At 26.5% G+C, this 22882-nt stretch overlaps 1 protein-coding gene across 1 annotated transcript; it reads right to left on the bottom strand.

The window, feature by feature from the left end:
- Positions 1-121: 121 nt before the first annotated feature.
- LOC107456945 (mitochondrial translation elongation factor G 1) lies at positions 122-21117 on the bottom strand (the record flags this gene model as incomplete). Its single annotated transcript, XM_043044808.2, is given in 13 exon segments — positions 122-349; positions 2076-2236; positions 2714-2782; positions 5765-5840; positions 10387-10479; positions 12145-12297; positions 13244-13291; positions 14548-14694; positions 16288-16527; positions 17431-17509; positions 18284-18438; positions 18908-18984; positions 21050-21117. Coding segments are annotated over 13 exon segments (1537 nt in total), but the record flags the coding sequence as incomplete, so codon positions are not given.
- Between the last annotated feature and the right edge of the window lie 1765 nt (positions 21118-22882).

The following is a 22882-nucleotide window of genomic DNA, read 5'->3' as shown; positions in this document are numbered from 1 at the left end:
ACACGCATGTTTTCGTTAAAACGAGGCTTGTAATAAATAAAACAGCTAGACTGCATGTGCTAGCAGAGAAAGAAAATCCCTCTATTTTTCTGTGATAAACACAAATAAATAGAGCATTGAATAAAAGTACTAAAATGCTTTAATAAATACATATGTACAAAATTCTTTATAATGATATTTACAAATTTTTTCTTTCTTTTTCCGAAAGGGATTGATAATCTTGAATGAGTTGTTGCTGGACGTCTACAGCTGCCGGAGAGTATCGGGAATATTCCATTGTGAATTCACCTTTGCCTTGCGTGCTGGAACGTAATTCTGATGAATAGCCGAACATGTTGTTAAGTGGCACCTTTATAAGAAAAAAAAAAAAAACAGAAACATTAGTAATAGATTTATTTATGTATTATTCTTTTAAATAAAATATAATGTGGTCTTAAGAAACTTTCCCTGTACATGGAGCTCTAGCATCAAATTTTTTGGCCAATTGAAATTACACTTTATGCTTCAGTTACAGTTACAATATTACAGTTACATGTTACAGTTACAATATTACAGGTGTGAATCACACTTCTTGAGGAATGAAAAAAGTCATAATAAAAAAAATAAAAAAGTGAAAAGGGGAGTGCAAAAGAAAACTGCTTTTAAAGGAAAGTTATTGAATGCTCATTATCATTTAATGTCATTGCAAGTTTGTCAAGGTGTGAATAATCACTTTAATTTCTAAAATTTGCAAATTTTTCAAAGCATTACTTACATTTTATTAGCAACAAGTACCTTTCTAAATTGATAAAGCATTTTAGAGAATAATCAATAGCAAACTAAATTTTTTACGAGTTTCTTGGAGAATGAACAGAAAAAGTAGCAATGTAAAAACATTAATAATAGTTGCATCAAATTAAGATTGCAGTGGTGACTCAATCATTACTTCATTTTCAATGTAATTTTTAGTCTTAATCTTTTTGTTAATTTTATCAATATTTCTTTAATCAGTTGTTAAACAAATCAGTTGTTTTATATGTACAAAATAAAATTAAAAAAAAAAGAAATAAAAAAGGAAAAATATTTCTTAAAGCAGAAGAAAAACTACCAAAAATACTTAAATTAAAAAAAAAAAATTAAAAGCCAAAAAAACAAAATAACTAAAAGATATAATCACGTTGTCAGCAGCTTACAGGATTGTTTTTATAAATTAGAGTGCTTTCTAATAGCCAAAACAAAATATATTAGTATAATAGTACTAGACTAATAGTATTGTTTATTTACTATCCATTTTGATTAGTTTATTGTGCAAGAAAATTAAATTTAAAAAAATTCAAACACAGACAAATGTGCAGTTTTATATCATTTATTTAAATTCATAAATCACATTTTCTTCTTTACCATTTAAAAAAATTATTTAGTTATTTATGAAAATTATTTATAGTTCAAAAAGTTTTTTATAAAATATCTTGAAATTATCAAGCAGTATTTCTCCTAATCTAAAAAGCAATTTCCTTTCTTTCTCAAAGGTATGGAACTGTCAAAAGACACTCCATCATCAAAGTTTTTTTTTTTCATAAACAAGAACACAACAAGAAAATGAGAATCAAAAACTTAACCTAATTTTCAAGATGATGACGAAAAGAGGCCTCGAATTTAGTCAAAACTGCTTTGTATTCATAATAGTATCATAAATATTATATATATATATCTGTCAACTCATACTCTTTTCAAGTATGATTTATCCCCAGTCGTAGTGAAATTACAATTGTATTATAATCGTAAGACGTTAAATGTATTTTATTTTACAAGGGCTCAAACACACTATTGTTTGTTTATCACACATTTGTTTATTTTAATTTATTTAGATGTCGTGGCAGTCAAAATAATATTTTATAAATCTAAAATAAAATAAAAATATATATATTTTTTTACTACTCTAAATAAACATATGTAAAAAAGAGAAAATCTTTAAGAGATGGCAGCTATTTATATATCATAATTTAGTAATATAATCTTAAAAAATCAGTAAATTGGGGAGATAATCTGTATGGGAAGTTAAAAAGAATCAGTGCTATTTATCTAAGACATCATACCTCAGCTGTGACAATAGCCCAATCCCCTTCTGCATCCATAGAAATGACAATTCCACCCCTTTTACTGAGTTGTGTGATGACAGATCCTTGAAATTCAGAGGGTACAGCTACTTCTACCAACATAACAGGTTCCAGTATATGCCACTGACCATAGTCAAATACTGAAAGTTAAAATAAAGTTATGAGATCACTCAAACCAATATTAAAGAATCTTTGTAAAGCCTTGATAAAAATAAAATAAATGCTACACTTTAATAGTTATATCTTATTGGTACTTGGTATAGGTGAATATTTTTATCCCGCCTTATAATTATCATCATAGTGTAACCGAAAAAAAGAAATCAAGCCTGTCATTAAAACCTAAGTTTCAAAATTTAAAAAAAAAATAAAAATAGAAAACGCTAAATATTTTCAAAACAGTTTATAAAATAACACCTTTTTAAGGGTTTTAAGAAATAAGATAAAGCTTGCCATGTCAGAAATATGACATTTTTTATGATCTCAATAGTGGTAATAAAAAATTGTGAAAATAATGAGAATCTTCCAAGTATGAAATAGATAACAGTAAGCAGCTCAAGCAAAGGTAATCTGTACTAACAACTATAATAAAAGACATGAAGTACTCCAGATAAACATACCTTGTTGAACAGCGCCACACGCAGCAGAAAAGAATGATATGTCATTTGAATCAACAATATGATGGGAACCTGAAATACAGCAAATTAAATGCTTAGCAAAATTATTCTACATGTTAAAAAAAACAAGAACTTCAAACAGCTAAAAAAGAAAAGGATTTTTTCATGTTTTACAGTGAGCAAAAAAAAAAANAAAAAAAAAAAAAAAAAAAAAAAAAAAAAAAAAAAAAAAAAAAAAAAACATCATTGAATGAATTTTGTTTCAATGATCAGATTTCAATGAGCTAAGAACCACTCTGAATGGCTCAAAGGGGTGATCCTAAACACGCTTATTAACTAGTGCAAATAATAAATTTAGTAAGGGTACCAAACACAAAAACATACCTTTTCTAAATAAGCATACTTTTCCCCTCAAAGAAATGGTAGCAGGAATCAGGAAAATATGGTTCCAAAAGTTAAGTTATGAGAAGGTTCGGAAGTATATGCCCCGAATAGTTAATCTCACCTTTTGAGTATTTCGCCATACCTCAAGAACTTAAGCGAATCTAAAAACTTTTTCACACAATAATAAAATTTGGTTCAAGTAAAAGTAATTTTTAATATGGTAGAAAAATGCTTGAATTGTAGAGAATGCAAAGTTTTATTTCCTTTTAAATTGTGTAAATTCAAATAAAAAAATGCAAGATTTTAATGAAATTGAACAAATAGTTTTTGAAACTTTGAAAGTCTAAAGATATTCCCTTTTTGAAGTTTTATAATTCAGTGACAATAAATATAAATGATATACATAATATGATACGTATCATTTTCATTTGGAGAAAAAAGGTAGGTTTGGTATGAGGATACTGGTGTAAAATTTCATTAGAAATTATTTTAAATGATACGACATATTGTTTTTTAGAAGAAATAAGGTGAAACTAGTTTAGTTTTGAAATAAAATGTGATGAAAAAATAAAAATATAAAAACCTTAAATTACTCAAAAGTCACTTTTGTGACAAAATATTTCAATTATAAACTTAAATTTGTTTATATTTTCAAGTTAAAATTTTTAATTTATTTTTTATTTTTTATCAATACCTCAAAATAAAACAAACACTTTTATGTTGAAATTGAATCTGAAAAAAAAAATAGGAAGAGCACAAAAAAGCTTTTTAAATAAAAAAATAATTCATTGTAAAAAAATAATTTCAAACGTCACATTTGTCATACATTATTTTTAATAAATCATACAAAATTCTTTTATTTCTTTTATGAGGAAACAAAATAAAACTAGGAAAAAATAGTCCTAATTATTAACAATCATTACTAACAACTTATTCAGAGTAGGGTTTCCGTGATTACAGCGAAAGAAAAGGAGCCTGAAATTACCAAAAAAACTGATAATGGTATGTATGAATGAACCATGTTTACTATCATTTGCAAAATTAATTTTGTCAAAAATAAACTGCTAATTATTAAAAAATTAGGGTTCAAAAACTGTGAATTATAATGTAAAAACTAGAATAAAGAAAATAATAACTTTCATGAAAAAAAAATCAATGAGACTATGTTCTCTTTTCATCAGGCAAAAGAAAAAAATCATCAAAAGAAAAAAAAAAAAATTAATGACTTAAATCTCACATTTATATAATTAAATATCACAATTTAAATTTACAAAACCTTACAATTTATACAAACAAACTGTTAACGCTCACTTAATGCTTTTGGAACCATAGTAATAAAGTTAACAGTAACAGGCCTGGTAATGGGCCAAAGAAAAAAAAAATCCAACTAACATTTTTCAAAAAGGAAAAAAACAAGTTTAAGGAAAAGTATACATATACCAACCTACTTTAAAAAGGGTAAATGAAAAGCCACAAAAATTAGAATTTTTTTTCTACTTCAGTGTAATAAAGATAATCCTTAATGCAAAAGAATAATATACTATTTTTATATTTTTGAATTACTATGCTAGGAACAAACAATACAATTTTAATAGGGCACTGAACAACTCATAACAGTTTGAAAGCAATAAATATAACATTTTTATAGTATTATTGTTGCTCTAAAAATAGTACCATTTAGTTAATATTCCCTCATACAAATATTAAATTAAAATTTCCAATAGAGTTCAAGATTTCTTTAATCAAATAATTTTTAATTGGAGTTTCAATAATTTTGAAACAAAAACACAGTAATTACATTATATAACATTTTTGAACAAAAGTTTTTTAGTGGATGATCCTTTAATTCATTGTTTAATAATTTACTGATGTGATTACTCTATTATTTATTGCACTATTCATTATTAAATCAGATGAAATGGACAAACCAATGATTGTGAAGCTATAAAACTCTATCCTACAAGAATTGTTATTGCATTTGCCGAAAATTATAAATATGCATATGACTCTTGGAATCATAAAAATTTAATGAAGTAAAATTGATTATTGAGTTTATTTTTTTTTTCTCCATAAAATGAATGAATCCTTAAAAAGTGTAAAAGAAAGAATCTAGCAGGTTCAGTTACATGCCTGAACTATGTATAGAATTAATGGATAGCCCCTAAGTTTAAATTATCGAATTTCACAAGCATTATTAGTTAAAATAAAAAGATGATGGATCAAAAATCAAAACTTTCAGTTCTTTATAATTTGAAATTTGCATTTGTTAGAAACACAATCTTCTGGACACATACAAAAATTAGGAAATCAGGACAAAAACTTTTAATTCAGGACAAAAAAATTTTCAGGAAATTCCACTCATAAGGAACATCAAGAAATTCCATACATAATTATGAATCTTGTAGAACCAACAGCGATAATATAATTATGTTCGATTTTAGGTGCAAAAGGTAAGATTTAACTTAAATTTTAAAATTGGTTACTGAAGGTAAGAGTTGAAGTATAAACATAGAATATATGAAAAAAAAAAGGCTCAATAATGAAAGATTTTAATATAAAATAAGAAAACAACTACATTTATTATAATTTGCTAAAATTTAAGTAGATGATTTAAATAAACAAAATATTTTCTAATAATAATAACACGGATATTTAAAATTATCTACATACCATCTGTTAAGACAAATTCAATGCCAGAAAGTTTGTGTCCAGTCAAGGTTCCCTTTTCACACATTGATCGGAAACCCTAAATGTGTAATAAAAAATGTATTTAAGGGTTAGGCATTAGAGAAAACATCCACTATGTCATTTAAAAACAAATTAAGAATAAAACAAATGTGTATTAAATATTAAACAAATTATTGTTTTATTTATGTAAAAGTTTGCTGTATTAAATTTTTTAAGCATTGTTTAAGTTTGTTATTAACAAAATAGAAAACAAACATAAAAAAGAAGGACTACACCAGTTATATAAACATAATTTAAAAAAAAAGTATATAAATATGATTTAATACAAAATGAAGAAAATTGTGATCGCCTTGCGGCGATCACAGGTTACCCATTGGCAAAATGGTTGTTGTCTAATTTTTTTTGGAAAAGAAACTTCATTGTGTTTTCATCTTGGACATCTTTAACTGTTAATCCTGAACTTCAAGGTACACAATTTGGCAGACATATTTAAATGCAGCTTAGACACATTCAGTGTAAATTCTTTTGATAAATGAATATACATTGAACAGTCAGTTGAGATCAATATTAACATTTTTGGATTGGTACAATGTTACAATGTAGGGTGACCTGGGGTAATTCCTGATCAAAAAATGCAAACATCTATTTTGTAAGAAAACTATTTAAGTTAGAATTATAATATTTACTGGAAGTTTGAGGCTATATGAGATGAGTCCCAGGCTACCTTGTTTTGTTTGAAAATCTAATTAGAATTTAAAATATTTTGAATTTTTAGTGATCAGGAATTACCCCTTCTCTTGATCCTTTCTGGGGTAATTCCTGATCACCAGTTTTAATCATAAAGGGGCTGTTTAAAAATAATTATACAGTGGTAATTAACAAATAAGACATCAAGATCAAACAAATGAACCAAAAATATATGTTTAAGCAGCCAATAAAACAATTTATTTAAAAAGCAAAAATAAAGGTTAGCACTTTAAATTTTCCAAAAATCTTTGTATCGTGCCATACATTTTAGGCAAGCAGCTAACTTATTCTCATGTTCTGCTGGAATATAAGAAAGAGTTCCCACATGGGTTACTTTTGCTGGATTTTGTAACTTCATTAAGGGAGAGTGTAAAGTTAAGTAAGGTATGTCAACAGCTCTCACACTGAAATTTTCATTTTCAATCACTAAAAGAAATTTACTAATTAAGAAATTTTAATTACTAGAACTAATTTTGCTTTCTAGAAGCTTTGTATCCTTTTTAGGCTTATAATTTCTCACCATATTTATATTAGGCTAATTTATAAACTTAAAAATTATTCTAACAATGTACACACATAAAATTAAGATAGAAGCAAGGTAAGACAAATTGGAACACATTTGTCTAGCATACGGTTAAAAACAAATTTTGTGATTAAATTGAGTTAAAATATATTTTATAGTTTCATTTGAAAAATATGAACTGTTACTTAAGAAAAGACAATTAGCTATTTATTAGTTTATTTTAATACTATTTATGAAAAGAAATGACAATGATCATGAATTACCCCAGTGATCAATAATTACCCCATCTGTAGGGGGCAACATTTGATATAGTTTCCTATAATCAATTATAATGTTTACAGTAGATGTGAAACAATTAAACAAGAGCTTACACTATTTTCATATCAAAGAAAAAGAAAGTAACTCAAAATATTTATTATTAAGAGAAGGAGGGGGATCTTTGCAGAAATGTGCACATTTTGAAACCCATCTTTGAAATGGAAAATACAGAAAGCAGTTTAAAAGATACTTATTTTGTTAGATTAAACAAAAAACTATTATTAAGTAAATGTAGTTATACCTTAGTAAAGTGTACAAGCATTCTTGTCCATGTCTCAAATTTAGAAAAAAATTATTTTTTTAAAATAAAACTTAGGTGATCATTATTTACCCCAGAAACAGAGTGATCGTGAATTACCCCGGGTCACCCTACATCATACACCCGCTTCATATTTACAAGTTTATACATGAAACATGATTTGAAAGCTAGGCTTTTTTTCAATTTTGCATGAATAGTGAATGAATCATTTATATTGCGAGGAAGACAGTCTACAGTCTTGCGCAAGTTATTGGGTATGTTGATAACGGATCCTTTTATCCCTAACTGGTGATCAACACCCAGTTCTCGTATTTGCATGAAAGGGGTTCAGAGAGTCACAATTCGCTCTACGGTAGGGTTCAATTCTCTCATCCACTTTGGTACTTTTGTGAGGGACGAGCTTCATGCTTGCGTTTACGAATGGAATTCTTTTGTTTCCCCCGTTTGTGTGTAACACTTAAGGTATTCCCGCCTACACTCTTCGGCTTTTTCAGTCTCGGTAAGTTTAGACCTTCACATCGTTTTTTTCTTGCTTCAACTCTAACTTTTGGGACTGTGTCAATCAGTTTGGACCCTCTTTATTTGTGATATTCATCTGAATTAGTATTGAAAATGATCCAGTTTGAACTGTAGGTTGGAATTTAACCGTAATAAAAACAAAAATATAGTTCAAATGATGAAATTCTCTGATGAACTCTAACAACTAAAAAATTATTTATGGGATCTCTCTGGCCCCATATCTCAAAAATAAACTCATCTCAAAAATAACATCATCATTAAAAGTGAAAAAAAGAATTCTAAAAAAAATTATCAAACAGCAGTGGTTGCCATAGCAACGCATGCACACTGTTTACTATTACTCTTGATTATTGTAGTTAAAAAGTGAGGACGCCATAAAATCTAAACCAAGACCCATTTTGCCAATGGGACATTTTAACAGGAAATTAAAAGAGAAATTGATGCATAAAATTAATTTTGCTCAAAAAGTAAGCTTTAATTTATGCCTTAACAATAAAAACATTATAATATTAAAAAAAAAAAAACATTTTAGACAACAGTATTTCATACAAACGAATTTAATACAGTCGAACTTCACCAATCTAAGCATGCTTAACATGTATATTTTTAAACGTGAACTTATTTTTGATTCCCCATCGAATTGTATATGCATATAATGCCTTAAATGTTAACACACTTAACATGAAACATCTTTTAAAGTGAACTCAAATTTCATTACCCTTGAAAAAAATTTTGCTTTTAATGTGAACAGAAATTTTTTTTTTTCATTGAGAGGTAAGAAAATTGATCATTCACAGTTCTATATCTATAATACTATGTGTTTTGAATGCTTTGTTACAGTGTTGATACTTGAAACAGCAGTACATTACAGGAGTCAAATGTTAGAGTTGTTTGAATTGAATCTGTTGAGGGGGAGTGGCATTACAGGAAACAACATAAGCCCTTTTGTACTCTAATATGAATAGAGTTTTCTTTCACCTCATGGGGTGCTTTATAGGTCTGAATGCAAAGAAGCATTTTTTTATTTTTATTTTAGGAATGACCATCTACAGTAGGTCTTTGTTCAAGATGGGAAGCCATTCATTCTCTAAATTTCTCATAGGTAGTTTCTAAGAAATTGATATTGCTGAATTGCATTTCTACAGATATCTGTGGAGTTAAAATTCTTTTAAATTTCACTAGTCAATACTTAGGTTTACTTTTTTCTGATTGATGCTAACAAAACAATTAAAACGGATTGTTTTTTTTTTGTAATGCAAAATGAAAATTTGAATACCTTTCTTTAATATAGATAAGCTAGAAGACTTTTGCAAATAAGTACTCAAAACAGAAAATTATGACCAATTAATTTACTAGTAATCCTCTCTAATTTGTGCAATAAATCAGTTTTATCCCTATTAGTTACTTTTTCATTTACTTCTACACAAAAAAAAAAAAAAAAAAAAAAAAAAAAAAAAAAAAAAAAAAAANAAAAAAAAAAAAAAAAAAAAAAAAAAAAAAAAAAAAAATTGAACACCGAAAGCAAGAACATTTTTTGAATTTCGTCTGAACTACATTTTTTCCCCTTTATAGCTTTATTTTATTGTTTAAAGTAATTTGGTTTTTTATTATGGGATGTATATAAGTTATTAATTTAATATAATGGGCAAAATAAAAACATTTACTAAAAAGATTTTTAAACTGATAACCGAAACTAATTAAACCGTAAAATTTTTTTTCTGTTCCGCTACCAGTTGACTTTGTGTTTGAGTGTATAATTACTAAATAATTTTATTCAAAAAGTAATCTTTAATGCATGTTTTAATAAAAAAAAGGGATATTGACATTAAAAACCAATTAATGTTAATTCATTGATACATAAATTCGTTTTTACTTTAGNTTTAACCGTAAAATTTTTTTTCTGTTCCACTACCAGTTGACTTTGTGTTTGAGTGTATAAATACTAAATAATTTTATTCAAAAAGTAATCTTTAATGCATGTTTTAATAAAAAAAAAGGATATTGACATTAAAAACCAATTAATGTTAATTCATTGATACATAAATTCGTTTTTACTTTAGAGTAAACTAACTCAATAATTTTACTAAAAATAAATAAATAAATAAACAAATTATAATAATAATTCATGTTTTGAAAGAAAAAAAGATTAACATTAAAAATAAACATGTATCAGACAATAGTATTTCACACAATGAATTTAATATAAGACAAATAAATAAAATAAATGAAAAATATTACCTTTTCAATAGCTGGAACAAAGGTTTTTGGAATATTAGTTCCCACTGTGGCATCTGTAAAAACTATTTTGGTATTTTGCTCAGGAGGTAAAGGCTAGAAAATGAAATATAGAATTGCTTTACATTTAATAAGAACTTCAAATTATTATTAAGTGATCAATGGATAATGGTCCGAAATTAAATACTGTTTATTGATAAAATAAAATTAAATATGATATTAAATATTAAAATAAAAATAAATAAATAAATGAATAAAAAATAAATAAATGATGCTTTAAACATTACACTACTTTAAGAAATGTATTGTATNAAATTAAATACTGTTTATTGATAATTGCTATTTTTTTAAAATAAAAATAGATAAATAAATGAATAAAAAATAAATAAATGATGCTTTAAACATTACACTACTTTAATAAGAAATGTATTGTATAGTCAGTTTCAAAAATAGTAGGAAAATACTGATTAAATAAATTTAGAAATTTTTTAAATTTTCGTATAATTCAACTGTTTTAAAATTCTTTTAGTCTTCCATAATTGAACTGTTACTTGCTAAAAGTTTCTTACTAGTAATATGCTATTTTTGATAAGATTTTACAAATGTAATAATTTTAAATTGTGCCATTTTTCAAAAAAATATTCTTTATTATCCTAATTATTCTATAATATAATTCTTGTAGCAATACTTTGGACGGTGTTTAGTACAAGAAATCCCAATTTTAAAATTAAATAACACTTAAACAATTCAGAGCTGGAACATTTTAGCTATTTTAGAGCAGAAAAATGTCACTTGGTGCAAGTAAATTTGGTTTTTGGAGCAGAGAGGTACAAATAATTTTTATATCTGGAGCAGCCTGTAAAATTAAATTTTTTGAACAGATTTTAGCAATTTAAATTTTATAATGATATTTAACAGTGCTTGGGAAAAATGCATAACCAAATGAAAAGAATGTATTAGAAACACAATATGGAATTATCTAACAATTAGATATCATATTTTTTTCAAAATTAACAAAAATGTTGCCCACAGATAACACTGTTTGTTTTATTCACAATACTGAGTCCCTATTATGAATGTTCTAAAGGCCGGAGTGAGCTGTTCCACTCATAGAAAGAATGACTGACAACAGGTCTGGAAAAAAAGATTTTGAATGGCCAATGTCACAGACAATGGAAACAGGGAAGACAGAATAAAAAAAGAGACGGATCGATGCATCTTGAGAGAGCCGTTAAAAATAAAAATTTTTTTTAATTAAAAAAATTTATAAGCAACAGCTTTGGGATCGAATTGTTAGGGAAGTCACAGTCAAACATGGACTGTAGCAGGGAAACTACATCATTGGATTTATGAAAGCACAAAGTAAAAAATAATAACTTAATTTTAACGATAAAAAAGTGCTCAAATAAAAGTGATAAAATTCAAAATCTGCTGGTCAAATAAAAATATAACAATTAAGATCCCATGTTTATTAACTAATAGCTATTATTTTACTAAATTAAAGTTAATTTTATTAAAGTAAACTATTTTATAAAGTAACCCCTCAAATAAAGAAAAAATATAATATTAAATTATTTATTTTATTTTGCTGGTTCTCAAAAGTATTTATAATAAAAATAATTGTTTTAAAAAGTTCAATGGTTTACAAGTTAACCTTTGTTAAGTTAAAGTCTTTCATATCATTCGATTCATAAAAGCACAAAGCCAGAAAATATAAATTTAATTTTAACAATAAACAAGTACTAAAATAAAAGAACTAACTCTCATTTTCCCCATGACCCCTCCATATTGGCCAGATCCACCAGACTGCTTTTTATGCAAATAATCAAAGTCACATGGCGCAAGTAAGCTTTCTCTAAAAGAAACTTTTGGCTTTCCCAATATAACAGGTACATTGTACTCTCTTTCCATTCTCTAAAATAAAAACAAAAACCTATGTTTATTATTATATTATAAAAAAATTCTAGTTAAAAAGAAGAATATAATGGAAGAACCCATTACGATTATCTGTAATTATAGAATAAATCATAAAAATGATTTTCTCACGGTTGTGGTAGGATGTAACAAGTAATAGTTTGCTGTTATAACAGAGCAAGTTTTAAAGCAGTTTTTACGATTGTGATTTGCTGTTATAGCACAAAGTTTAAAACCGATTTCCTTTTTCTCTTCGAAATTTGGATGAAATATCACTTAACATGTTTGTTTTCCACTGTTGTGGTTGGTTGTCAAATTAAAGCATTCCCGCAATAGGTTAAGGCTCCACAATTTCATGATAGTGGCAAGGTGGTCAGCATGGTACACATGGCGCTTTTACTTCTCAAACAAGCTGGTATCCATTAATTTGAAGATGGATGCACTTCAAGTCGCCACTGGGGATCGAAACCCAGTCCTTCACAATGATAATTCAGTGCCTTAACTACTGATTCATTGTGCCTCTGTGGTTGGCGGTAACATGTAATGCGTGCTGTATTAACATAATAAGTTTTAAAGCTGAAGTGTTTTTTCTTTCCTTCAAATTCAGATGAAATGTCATTCTATACTTTTTTATGGTTGTTGCAGGTTATGGTTTACTGTCACTATAGTGTATTTTATTCCTAATTCCACTGTTATGGTTATTGCAATTATCAAGCAAATTTTAAAATTAATTTTTTAAATCTAAACTTATCAAAATATTACCTAACTTGTTTTTCCATGGTTGTGGTAGGTGATAAAGGGTTTTTATTATACTTCACAATGTTTTAATTATGGAGCAATTTTTAAAGCCTGACTTAACATTGAATTGTGACTTAACATATTTTTCCATTATGATCTTCAATTTATAACAAATCTTCTTTGAAAAAAAAAGCAAACAAACTTGTACCTGAGCATATATCTCTAGATGAAGTTCTCCCATTCCAGATACAATAGACTGTAAATAAATTAAGGTTTGTAAGTAGTAAATATTTATCAGAAACATTTAATAATTAACAAAGTTTCCTTTTCATAAACTTTAAAGAACAGTTAAGTATCTTCACATCGTATAGCACAATTATGGAGGTAAAAAATTTTTATTTACAAGTAATTATTAAAACGTAATATTAAAAGTTTTTAGTTTATTATAAATATTTAATAATAACAGATTCAACTTTAGTTTAAACTTGGAAGTACCAAATTTAATATTAAAATGCATCATGAGCATTTCAAAATAACTTTTAATAAAAGTTAAAATTGAGAATACAGAAAAAAGAAAAAAAATTGAAATTTTTTTTTAGGCACATTTAAATTTAAAATTTGTAAATAATTAAGAAAAAGTCTTATAAATTTGGAAATAAAGGTTTTAGGATGAAGTTTTTGAATTCTTTTTGATTTAGAATGCATGAAATTAATTTTACTATTTTAAAAAAAATGTTTTTTTTTTTAATCGTAAAATGAAAATTAGCCAAAATAAATAAATAAAAAATCTAAAAACGATGTTAGTTATCGTAGTTAGATTATAATCTTAGTTTTAATTTATTTAGTAAAAACAAAATAACAGTAACAATAAATTTATTAACAAATAAGTTGAAAAAAATGTCGTGAAATTCATGATGACTTAAAAAAATATCTATCAATGAAAATTATAATTACATATATCAAAATAAATTAAAAACAACAATAAAGCTTTAGTAACAAAATAATAAACAAAGCAGAAAGTAAGCAATATTAATAAATATAAAATACATAAAAGGGGGAAATAATTATAACAATAAAAAATATATATCACAGTTAAAGTTTACTAAGTTTGATAATTTTTTTTAATCATAAAAAAAAATTATTTTTGCCAATTTGAATTTAGATATTTCATAAATTTTTTTTTAACAGCCCCCTGTTACCTTTTCTCTATATTTAAGCTATTAAAAATTTTAAAGTAAAGCAAATCATTAGCCCTCCCCCATAAAAATGTCACTATTAACCCACTTTCATATTAAAAGAAATGAATGGAATGTTTTAACCAGTAGAATAAAGCACTAGCACCCATTATTTTGCAGAACATGTACCAGAAATTATAATTTCAAGCTGGGGAAGAAAAAAAAAATTCCAAAAATATAGATGTAAGAAAACATTTTTAATCCTTGTTTCAGTTCATGTCAGCATGAAAAAAGAGACATGTAAGCAAATTTTTATGAGTTTTTTTTTTTTACTTACCTCTCTACTATCATGATCAAAATAAAAGTGAAAAGTCGGATCTTCTTTAGTGAAACGATTCACAGCTTTGGAAAAGTTTTCAAGGTGCTTTTTATCTTTTGGCTTAATAGACATAGCAATAACAGGATCTGGTACAAACATAGGCTCCTACAAAACAAAGTAAATTTAAAAATTGTGAATGAAATTTTTTTCTTCACACATTTTACTGCTCATCATTCAAATTAGTTGACCTAAAAATATCAACTTTCATATTATTTAGACATTTTGGGAAATACATTAAATTTATTATATATCCAAGTTAATTACTTGAAAAATAACACAGAAAATCAGTAAGCGCAGATAAGTCAAAATAATTTATTTTAGAAAAGAATGAGCATTATTAAAAAGTATCACTTATCAATAATGTTAAAGGCATTCCAATAGTGTAGCAGGTAGCAATTCTTTCATGTTAGTAGTGTACCAATTTTAGAAAAATAAACTAGTCATTAAAAAACTAGGAAACCAAAATAAGGATGAGAATAATTACTGGAGAAATTAAGGAAAAACTAAGACTTGTGAGTTTTTTTATTAGATAAAAATTAATTAAAATAATCATTTTTCAAAAATATTTTGTGGATTTTTAGCTTATAATTAGAAGCATAAAATTTTAAATAATTAAAAAAATGAATTTTTAATTATATCTCTTTATAAAAAAGTAATTTATAATTACACATAATGCACACAAATGTAATGAAAATAGAATAGAAATATATCTAATATTATAGATTAGGTACTGAAAAACAGGCCAAAAATAAATTTAATTTCACAATTTTTGGTAAAAAAAGAAAAGAAAAAAGATAAAAATAAAGCGGGTAGCTTTATGTAAGTAGTGATACTTTAACTCTAGTTTGAAAAATAATTTTATGTAGAACAACTTGTCCATTTACTTAAAAAATAAATCAATAAAAACAGAAAACAATTTGATTTTATCTATACAGATATTCTTCAAAATATTTATTTACTGCTTTAATAATTGGCAGATTTTTATTATGATCATGTTTTTTTTGTGAAAAAAACAAAACAATATTCAATATCTACTTTTTAAAGCTATATATAAACGTTCACTTTATTTATAATTTTTTTTAATCTGAAAACATTTGAAAGGATACGANAATAATTTTATGTAGAACAACTTGTCCATTTACTTAAAAAATAAATCAATAAAAACAGAAAACAATTTGATTTTATCTATACAGATATTCTTCCAAATATTTATTTACTGCTTTAATAATTGGCAGATTTTTATTATGATCATGTTTTTTCTTGTGAAAAAAAACAAAACAATATTCAATATCTACTTTTTAAAGCTATATATAAACATATTATGTATTAAACGTTCACTTTATTTATAATTTTTTTTTAATCTGAAAACATTTGAAAGGATTAATATTTGCACTGTAATTTATTACACACCAAAAATTCAACTATGTTAACTGAAACTTATAAACAAAGCAATATATTTTAACTAAATTTTGAAGTCATAAAATTTTTAAATAATATCATAATAACACGCTTTCTAAATCTGATATGATTTTCTCTCCTAAACAAATGTATCTATTTTATTAAAATCCATGAAAATGAGCTATAATAATGCAAAATAGGTCAATAAAATGTAGATGTATAAATAAATTTTATCACTAAGATTGAATAGAATGCAAAATAATTTTTTACGGCTGAGAATTTTATAAAGATTAAATTTACCATTGTCAGTTTCAAATTTTTATCTGTAACAAATGAATCACCACTCGCACAATCCAAACCAAAAACAGCGACAATATCACCAGCATAGGCTTCCTCGGTGTCCTCCATTTCATTTGAATGCATTCGAACTATGCGGGTACACTTGAGACGTTTTCCAGTTTTTACATTGTATAGTAGTTCTCCTCTTTTCAGTTTGCCTTGATATATTCTTAAGTAAGTGACTTGACCAAATCTACCAGCCTATAATAAGGTATTAATTAAAAGAAGTCAGTAGGATTAAAGGATTAATTAAAGGATTTAAAATTAAACTACATACAAATGACAACTATTGCACCTTTAAAGTAACTAATTTAAGAAAAATCTTAGTTCTTGTAAGCATCGTGATGTTGGATTTTTGAAATCGCATGAATACAAATTGTGATGTTACGATTTTTAAACCCTGTGGATACAAATAGCAATGCACAACTTTTAAATAAGGTTAATACGAAAATTGCTGTTTGATATTCAAATCGACCCGAATAGGGATCGTGATATTAACAGATTCCGGCGCAGTTTCAAATTAATGAAAATGGTGAAAATTCGGCAAACCAAAAGAATCACGTGTATGTAAGCGTCTCCCTAGCGGAAATTAGAGAAACTTTAAACGTTTGAATTTTAGATTGAGTACTTCCACGAAAATTTTGTCGGATTATAAGTTCTTTATCAGTTAAAGTCCAAGAACCAATAATCTTGAGAAACGTGTAATACTGCGATATTCCCGGAAAAATCATATGCCTTGATCCTAATTTTTTGACCCGTAAGGATAATATGATAAACCCAGAATACTATCATCCCTGATATGCATAGCTAAATATCTCTCTTCCCCCCTTGTTAGCAAAAATACAAACCCCCTGTTATTTGCTTACATAATATTTGAACAGCTTTTAATTATACTTACATTAAAATTTTTGTTAAAATTTCCATTTGTTTAATTTAATGAATTCGATAATCTGAGTATTTGATAATTCGAGGTAAGTCATATCCACATCTAATTATTATGATTTCACTGTAGTTTCTTCTTATTTTGCAAAATAAGTAATGCTAAAATAAAATAAAAAAATAGTTGATTCTAAAATGAGTTCTCAAAGTAGAGCAGTAACTCACTTCTAACTTAAAAGCCAGACACAGGAAAGGGTTTGAGTCATCTCTGGCTGGGTTCATCAAAATCTTTTCAGGATCAGAACTAAGTTGAAACAATAGAGATAAGTTTGATTAATACTTTAAAATTTAGGATTAAAACAACATCATACACTTCGATATTATCAAAAACACAAACCAACATAAAATAGTTTTGGAAAAATTATGAGAAAATTGAAATTCTTCGTAGATGGTTCTAAGCACATTAAAAAAAAAAAGATCCAGATTTCAAGCGAGAGTTCATTTTCGTATTATTTGACCCGTAACTTAACAATTATCTTAGGCCTTTAAGTCAGAGGGTTAGAAATGCAAGTTAACATTTATTTATTTTTCTAAGTCTTTTGTGGCTTTCAGTGGATGAAGATACTAAGAGACAGTCTTTGAGTGCTTAAGTGAAAGAAGCCCCCAAGCACACTTGGCAACAAACACTCTTCAAATAAAGTTAGATATCCTCTCTTTTATTAACTGAGCTACATTAAGAATTTATAGCTTATTTTTAATAATTCACTAACATCAAATTCGAAAGGATGATAACAACTACAACATAGTCTTGTTTTTACACTGGTATTTTCCGTAGAGTAAGATACATTATTAAGAAAAGTAATTTTAAGCAATAATTGCATAGGTTTTGGCATAACTTTGATTTCTCAACACTTTATCTTGAATTTTATTCTTGTCCCAAGTTTAAAAGCAAATGTAAATTGCCCACATATGAGTAATTTCATTAAATAATGCAGTACACAGAACTATTGTTCAACAGAGAATATTGTAAATTCTGAATGATAGGAAAGAACTTCTTTTTACACCCTAATAAACTTACCCTTCACCTTTAAATGCATAATTTTCCACTTCAGCTGGGTTAGGCAAATAAGACAGAACAGCATCTAATAGAGGTTGAACACCTTTGTTTTTTAATGCTGAACCAAGGTAAACAGGAGTAAATTTTCTTTGAAGGCATGAACGTCTTATGGCATTCTGTAAATAACATAAACTATGCTTTAATGTATGCTAATTAAATCAATGATTTAAATCCACAATTAGATGAAGACAATTATGAATGCTACATTTATAAATATTTATTATTTTTAGTCCTCACAAATTAAGGATTAATTTAATTTCTGCTAATATATTGTTTTTGATATTTTTTTATAGATCAAAAATTTTTTAATATAGAGGAAAAAATGAGTGCAAACTTTTTCCAACAGTAGTCATTTAAAAACTATTAATCACGAATATAAAAAATGAACTTTTTACAAAAACGAATCAAAACTAGTATTACCTATATGAACTAGTTTGTCCTTAACAAATTCAGAATAATTTTTTTCTTTTTCAGCAGAACAAGTAAAATATATTGTCTTAACTCTGTATACAGAAAACCTTATTCTGAAGGTTAAAAAGGTAAAATATGTACCTAAACTATTTAATTAAGGTAAAAAATATTTACTTGAATATCTTTTTCACTAATAGGTTTTTCTTCTAGAAATAATTCTCCTATAGTGTCATCAACATTTGATAGATGTTCTAAAGATAAAAATAGTGCATGCAATTAATAATTGAAAGATATGAATATGTAATTCATAGCATAAAAAATGAAAATATTTTTTATGATACAATTTAAAATAGAAACAATATAGTGAAAAAACATATTTTTCCTGAGATTAGATTTTAGATAGACATTAACAAGTTTTTTGAATTTCAACAAGCAATCAGCACAATACATAGAATATTTCATTGTATACATGCGATATATGGTGTTTTAACAAAAAATGCTCCAATGAATGATTTAAAAATGTGGTTAATTATTTATATAGCTATAATCTCTACAAATGTCAAAAATTTTTACCATTATAATTTCACATTGTGTCTTTGTCATTCTCAAAACATTAAACAAATGTATAAAACATGTTCAAACAAAAACATTTTTATTACATGGAAGCATGAGAAATGAGGTAAAAACTTTTAATAGTGAGTACGTAAAGAAATATTTGAAAAAATCTTCACAAGAAAACAATTAAAACAGAAAAAGCAAACATTTACCATATAAAAAAAAGAAAATCATTCATTTTATCCAGACAAGATAAAATCAATTCAAATAATGTTACAGTGACTTAGAAATATAAATGAAATATAGTATTTTAAATGCAAAATGAAGTAAATAAAATGTCAAAGATTACTTAATATCAGTGATCAACGTAATTCTACAACAAAAAGCAAAAATACATGTACTATGAAAGAAAAAATACATGCAATAAAAAAACAAACTTTCAATTTTACATAGTTAGGTTTTAAGACAAAATGTTATGTTGCCAAAATCTTGTATACAAGAAATGCTACATTGGGTGCTTATTCATATCTCTATGGTATTCATGGATAATTTTTAAAAATATTTGCTATATGATCCCTTGGCAAGTATTAGTTTTCTTGAGAATATGGAATAAAATTTTAATAAATGCACTAAAGATACTAAAAAAATTGTCAAAATCTAGACAAAAAAAAGTTTGATTGGCATCAAACTCTCAAATATATGCCATTTAGCAGGCGGTAAAACATTACATGACCTCACATGCCAGGTTTCAAAGTTAAGGAGGAAAGATGAAGGAATTTAAACACAGTTATTTTGACAAATGAGAAATTGTTTTAGATGTAATTTTTTATGCTCAATCAAATCAGTCTAAATATGGATTGGACCTATAGTTTAAAAGTTGTAAGGGTTTTATGAATAAAAAATAAAATTTAATGACAAAATTCAATGAAAAATTTTACACTTGAATATTAAAATGGAAAATGATAAGTGATGACTGTATCGTCTTTTGTTAACACAGATGTATTACTTTTAAGTTAAACCAGCTACTTTATTAAAAAACGTTCTTATATTTTAGTCAATGTGAAACTAGCACAGTAAAAAAATTATAATAGCGCTCAAATTAGCTTAAAAAACTGACAGTAAAAACACTTTCAAAAATAAACTTGATAATCTATGTATAAAAAAATTCCAAGCAATTTATAGTTTATATTGATTTTTTAAAATAAAAGCCTTTTTCTACCAGGGAAAAGAAATTAAATTGATTTTTGCTTGAACGAGTAACTAGGTCAGAAGAAACCTTTTTCAGTAGCATAGAACTTATTTTGCTATAGTAATATTAGAATCTATTTACGCTCTGTTCATACAGTATTATGATTCTCCTTGGAAACATTTATATGAAATATGGTAAGTATTATTTTCTTCAAAAACAAACAATAAAAAAATCTTCAACTCATTTTGTTGTATAAAATTGCACTTAGTTTTAATAAAATTATCGACCATATTACTTTAAATTTGATCATTACACAAAGAATTTTATAAAACATTTAGAGTTTAACTCTAAATAACCAAAAAGATACTAAAATAAGAAATTTTTGACAAATTAAAATAGAACAGAAAATTAAGATTCAATAAGAAAAAAAGAAAAGAAAACTGGGCTTTATTACAGTTTTAAAGAAGGTCACCTTCTTTGGTTGGTGATAAAGCCCAATTAAAGTTAGATAAAGTTTGGTGATACATAAAACTTGGTAAGAAATAAAGGAAGAAGAAATAAATAAAATTTACCAATTAGTTCTTGTCTATGAGCTTCCATAGAGCTTTTTAAATCAGATGGAACTTCACCTTCCCTCACAGCCTCACTGTACAAAAAACAACAACATAAGCAATCAATGTATAATAAGAAGTAATTGAAATTGTTAAAAAGCTAAATATATTGTTTAGAATATCATTATTAAAGTATTTATTTCTCATAGATTTTAAATTAANATTTATGTATATTTGTATGTTTTGTAACAAAGGCTCTTCATATAGAGATGGTATCGGATCTAACTTCGGAGGCTTTTATTGCCACTCTTAAAAGGTTTTTTGCTCGCCGTGGTAAGAGTTCTAAATTGTATTCCGATAACGGCAAAAATTTTGTTGGCGCAAATAGGGAAATTAATAAGCTTTTGAGATTTGTTAAGCAGCCAGAAGAAGAGCTCTCTGCCTTCTTGTCTAGTGAAGGTATTGAATGGAAATTCATTCCGCCGAGAGCGCCTTCTTTTGGTGGCTTGTGGGAGACTGCCGTAAAGTCTGTAAAATACCATCTTAAGAGAGTTGTTGGCAAAGCATTTTTGACGTATGAAGAGTTTTTAACTGTCTGTATTCAAATCGAGGGAATTTTAAACTCCCGGCCACGATTTAAATGCTCTTACACCAGCTCATTTTCTGATAGGCAGATCCATGAACTCGTTTGTTGAACCTAACCTAACCATGCCAAAGGAAGGTACACTCAGGAGATGGCAAAACGTGACAAAATTAGTACAGCTTATTGTACCGAGGATATTTAAGTGATTTACAACAACGTAATAAGTGGCAGTTCAAAAAGTTTAATATTAAAATTGGTGATTTAGTGATCCTCATCGAAGATAATATGCCTACCTTTAAATGGCCCTTGGGTTGAATCGTAGAGATATTTAGTGGTACTGATAATTTAATCAGGGTCGTCAAGGTTAAGACTCAACATGGAGAGTACAAGCAAGCCATCTCGCGAGTGTGTCTTCTTCCTATGCCAAATTAAACTTATTTTATTGTGAAATATATTTTTTCAATTTTATTTTTGATTGTTGTTGAATGTTAATAACGGGGGGTGAATGTTCACGCCTTGCCTTGCTACTTAATAGATGGCGCTATTAATATACATATACATTTTTTACTTCTCTTTTTTTAATAAATACAGTCCATGTCGTCATGAAGTGTGGTGCTAATGTTTTTTGTGTAGAGCTTTTCTTGTGTGTGTATAAAACAATCATGAATATAAGCTTATAAAGTATCTCTCTGGCTCTCCCTTGCAAACAAATAAAATAAACTGTGTTTTTAAGTTCCACTTTTGAAAATTTGATTTCCGGAAACTTCTGTGATCAATGAATTTTTGAAACATCTGGACCTTCGATCTCCGGAATCTTCCGGATCACTGTTAGCGAAAATTCCGGAAATCCGGATTTTTCCGGAGCACAATCAGCCCTGCCTTAACCAATTCAGAATAATTTTGTTTTTCTTTAGAAGAACAAGTAAAGTATATTGTCTTAACTCTGTATACAGAAAACCTTATTCTGAAGGTTAAAAAGGAAAAATATGTAAACTATTTAATTAAGATAAAAAATATTTACTTGAATATCTTCTTCACTAATAAGTTTTTCTTCCAGAAATAATTCTCCAATAGTGTCATCAACATTTGATAGATGTTTTAAGGATAAAAACAGTGCATGCAATTAATAATTGAAAGATATGAATATGTAATTTATAGCATGAAAAATGAAAATATTTTTTATGATACCCATTTAAAAGGGTTGAAACAATATAGAGAAAAAACATATTTTTCATGAGATTAGATTTCAGATAGACATTAACAAGTTTTTG

The sequence above is a fragment of the Parasteatoda tepidariorum genome, chromosome 5 (assembly GCF_043381705.1).
Source record: "Parasteatoda tepidariorum isolate YZ-2023 chromosome 5, CAS_Ptep_4.0, whole genome shotgun sequence".
NCBI classification, from domain to species: Eukaryota; Metazoa; Arthropoda; class Arachnida; order Araneae; family Theridiidae; genus Parasteatoda; species Parasteatoda tepidariorum.
Note: the sequence above shows the minus strand (reverse complement) of the source record. Positions and strands in the feature narration are given on the sequence as shown.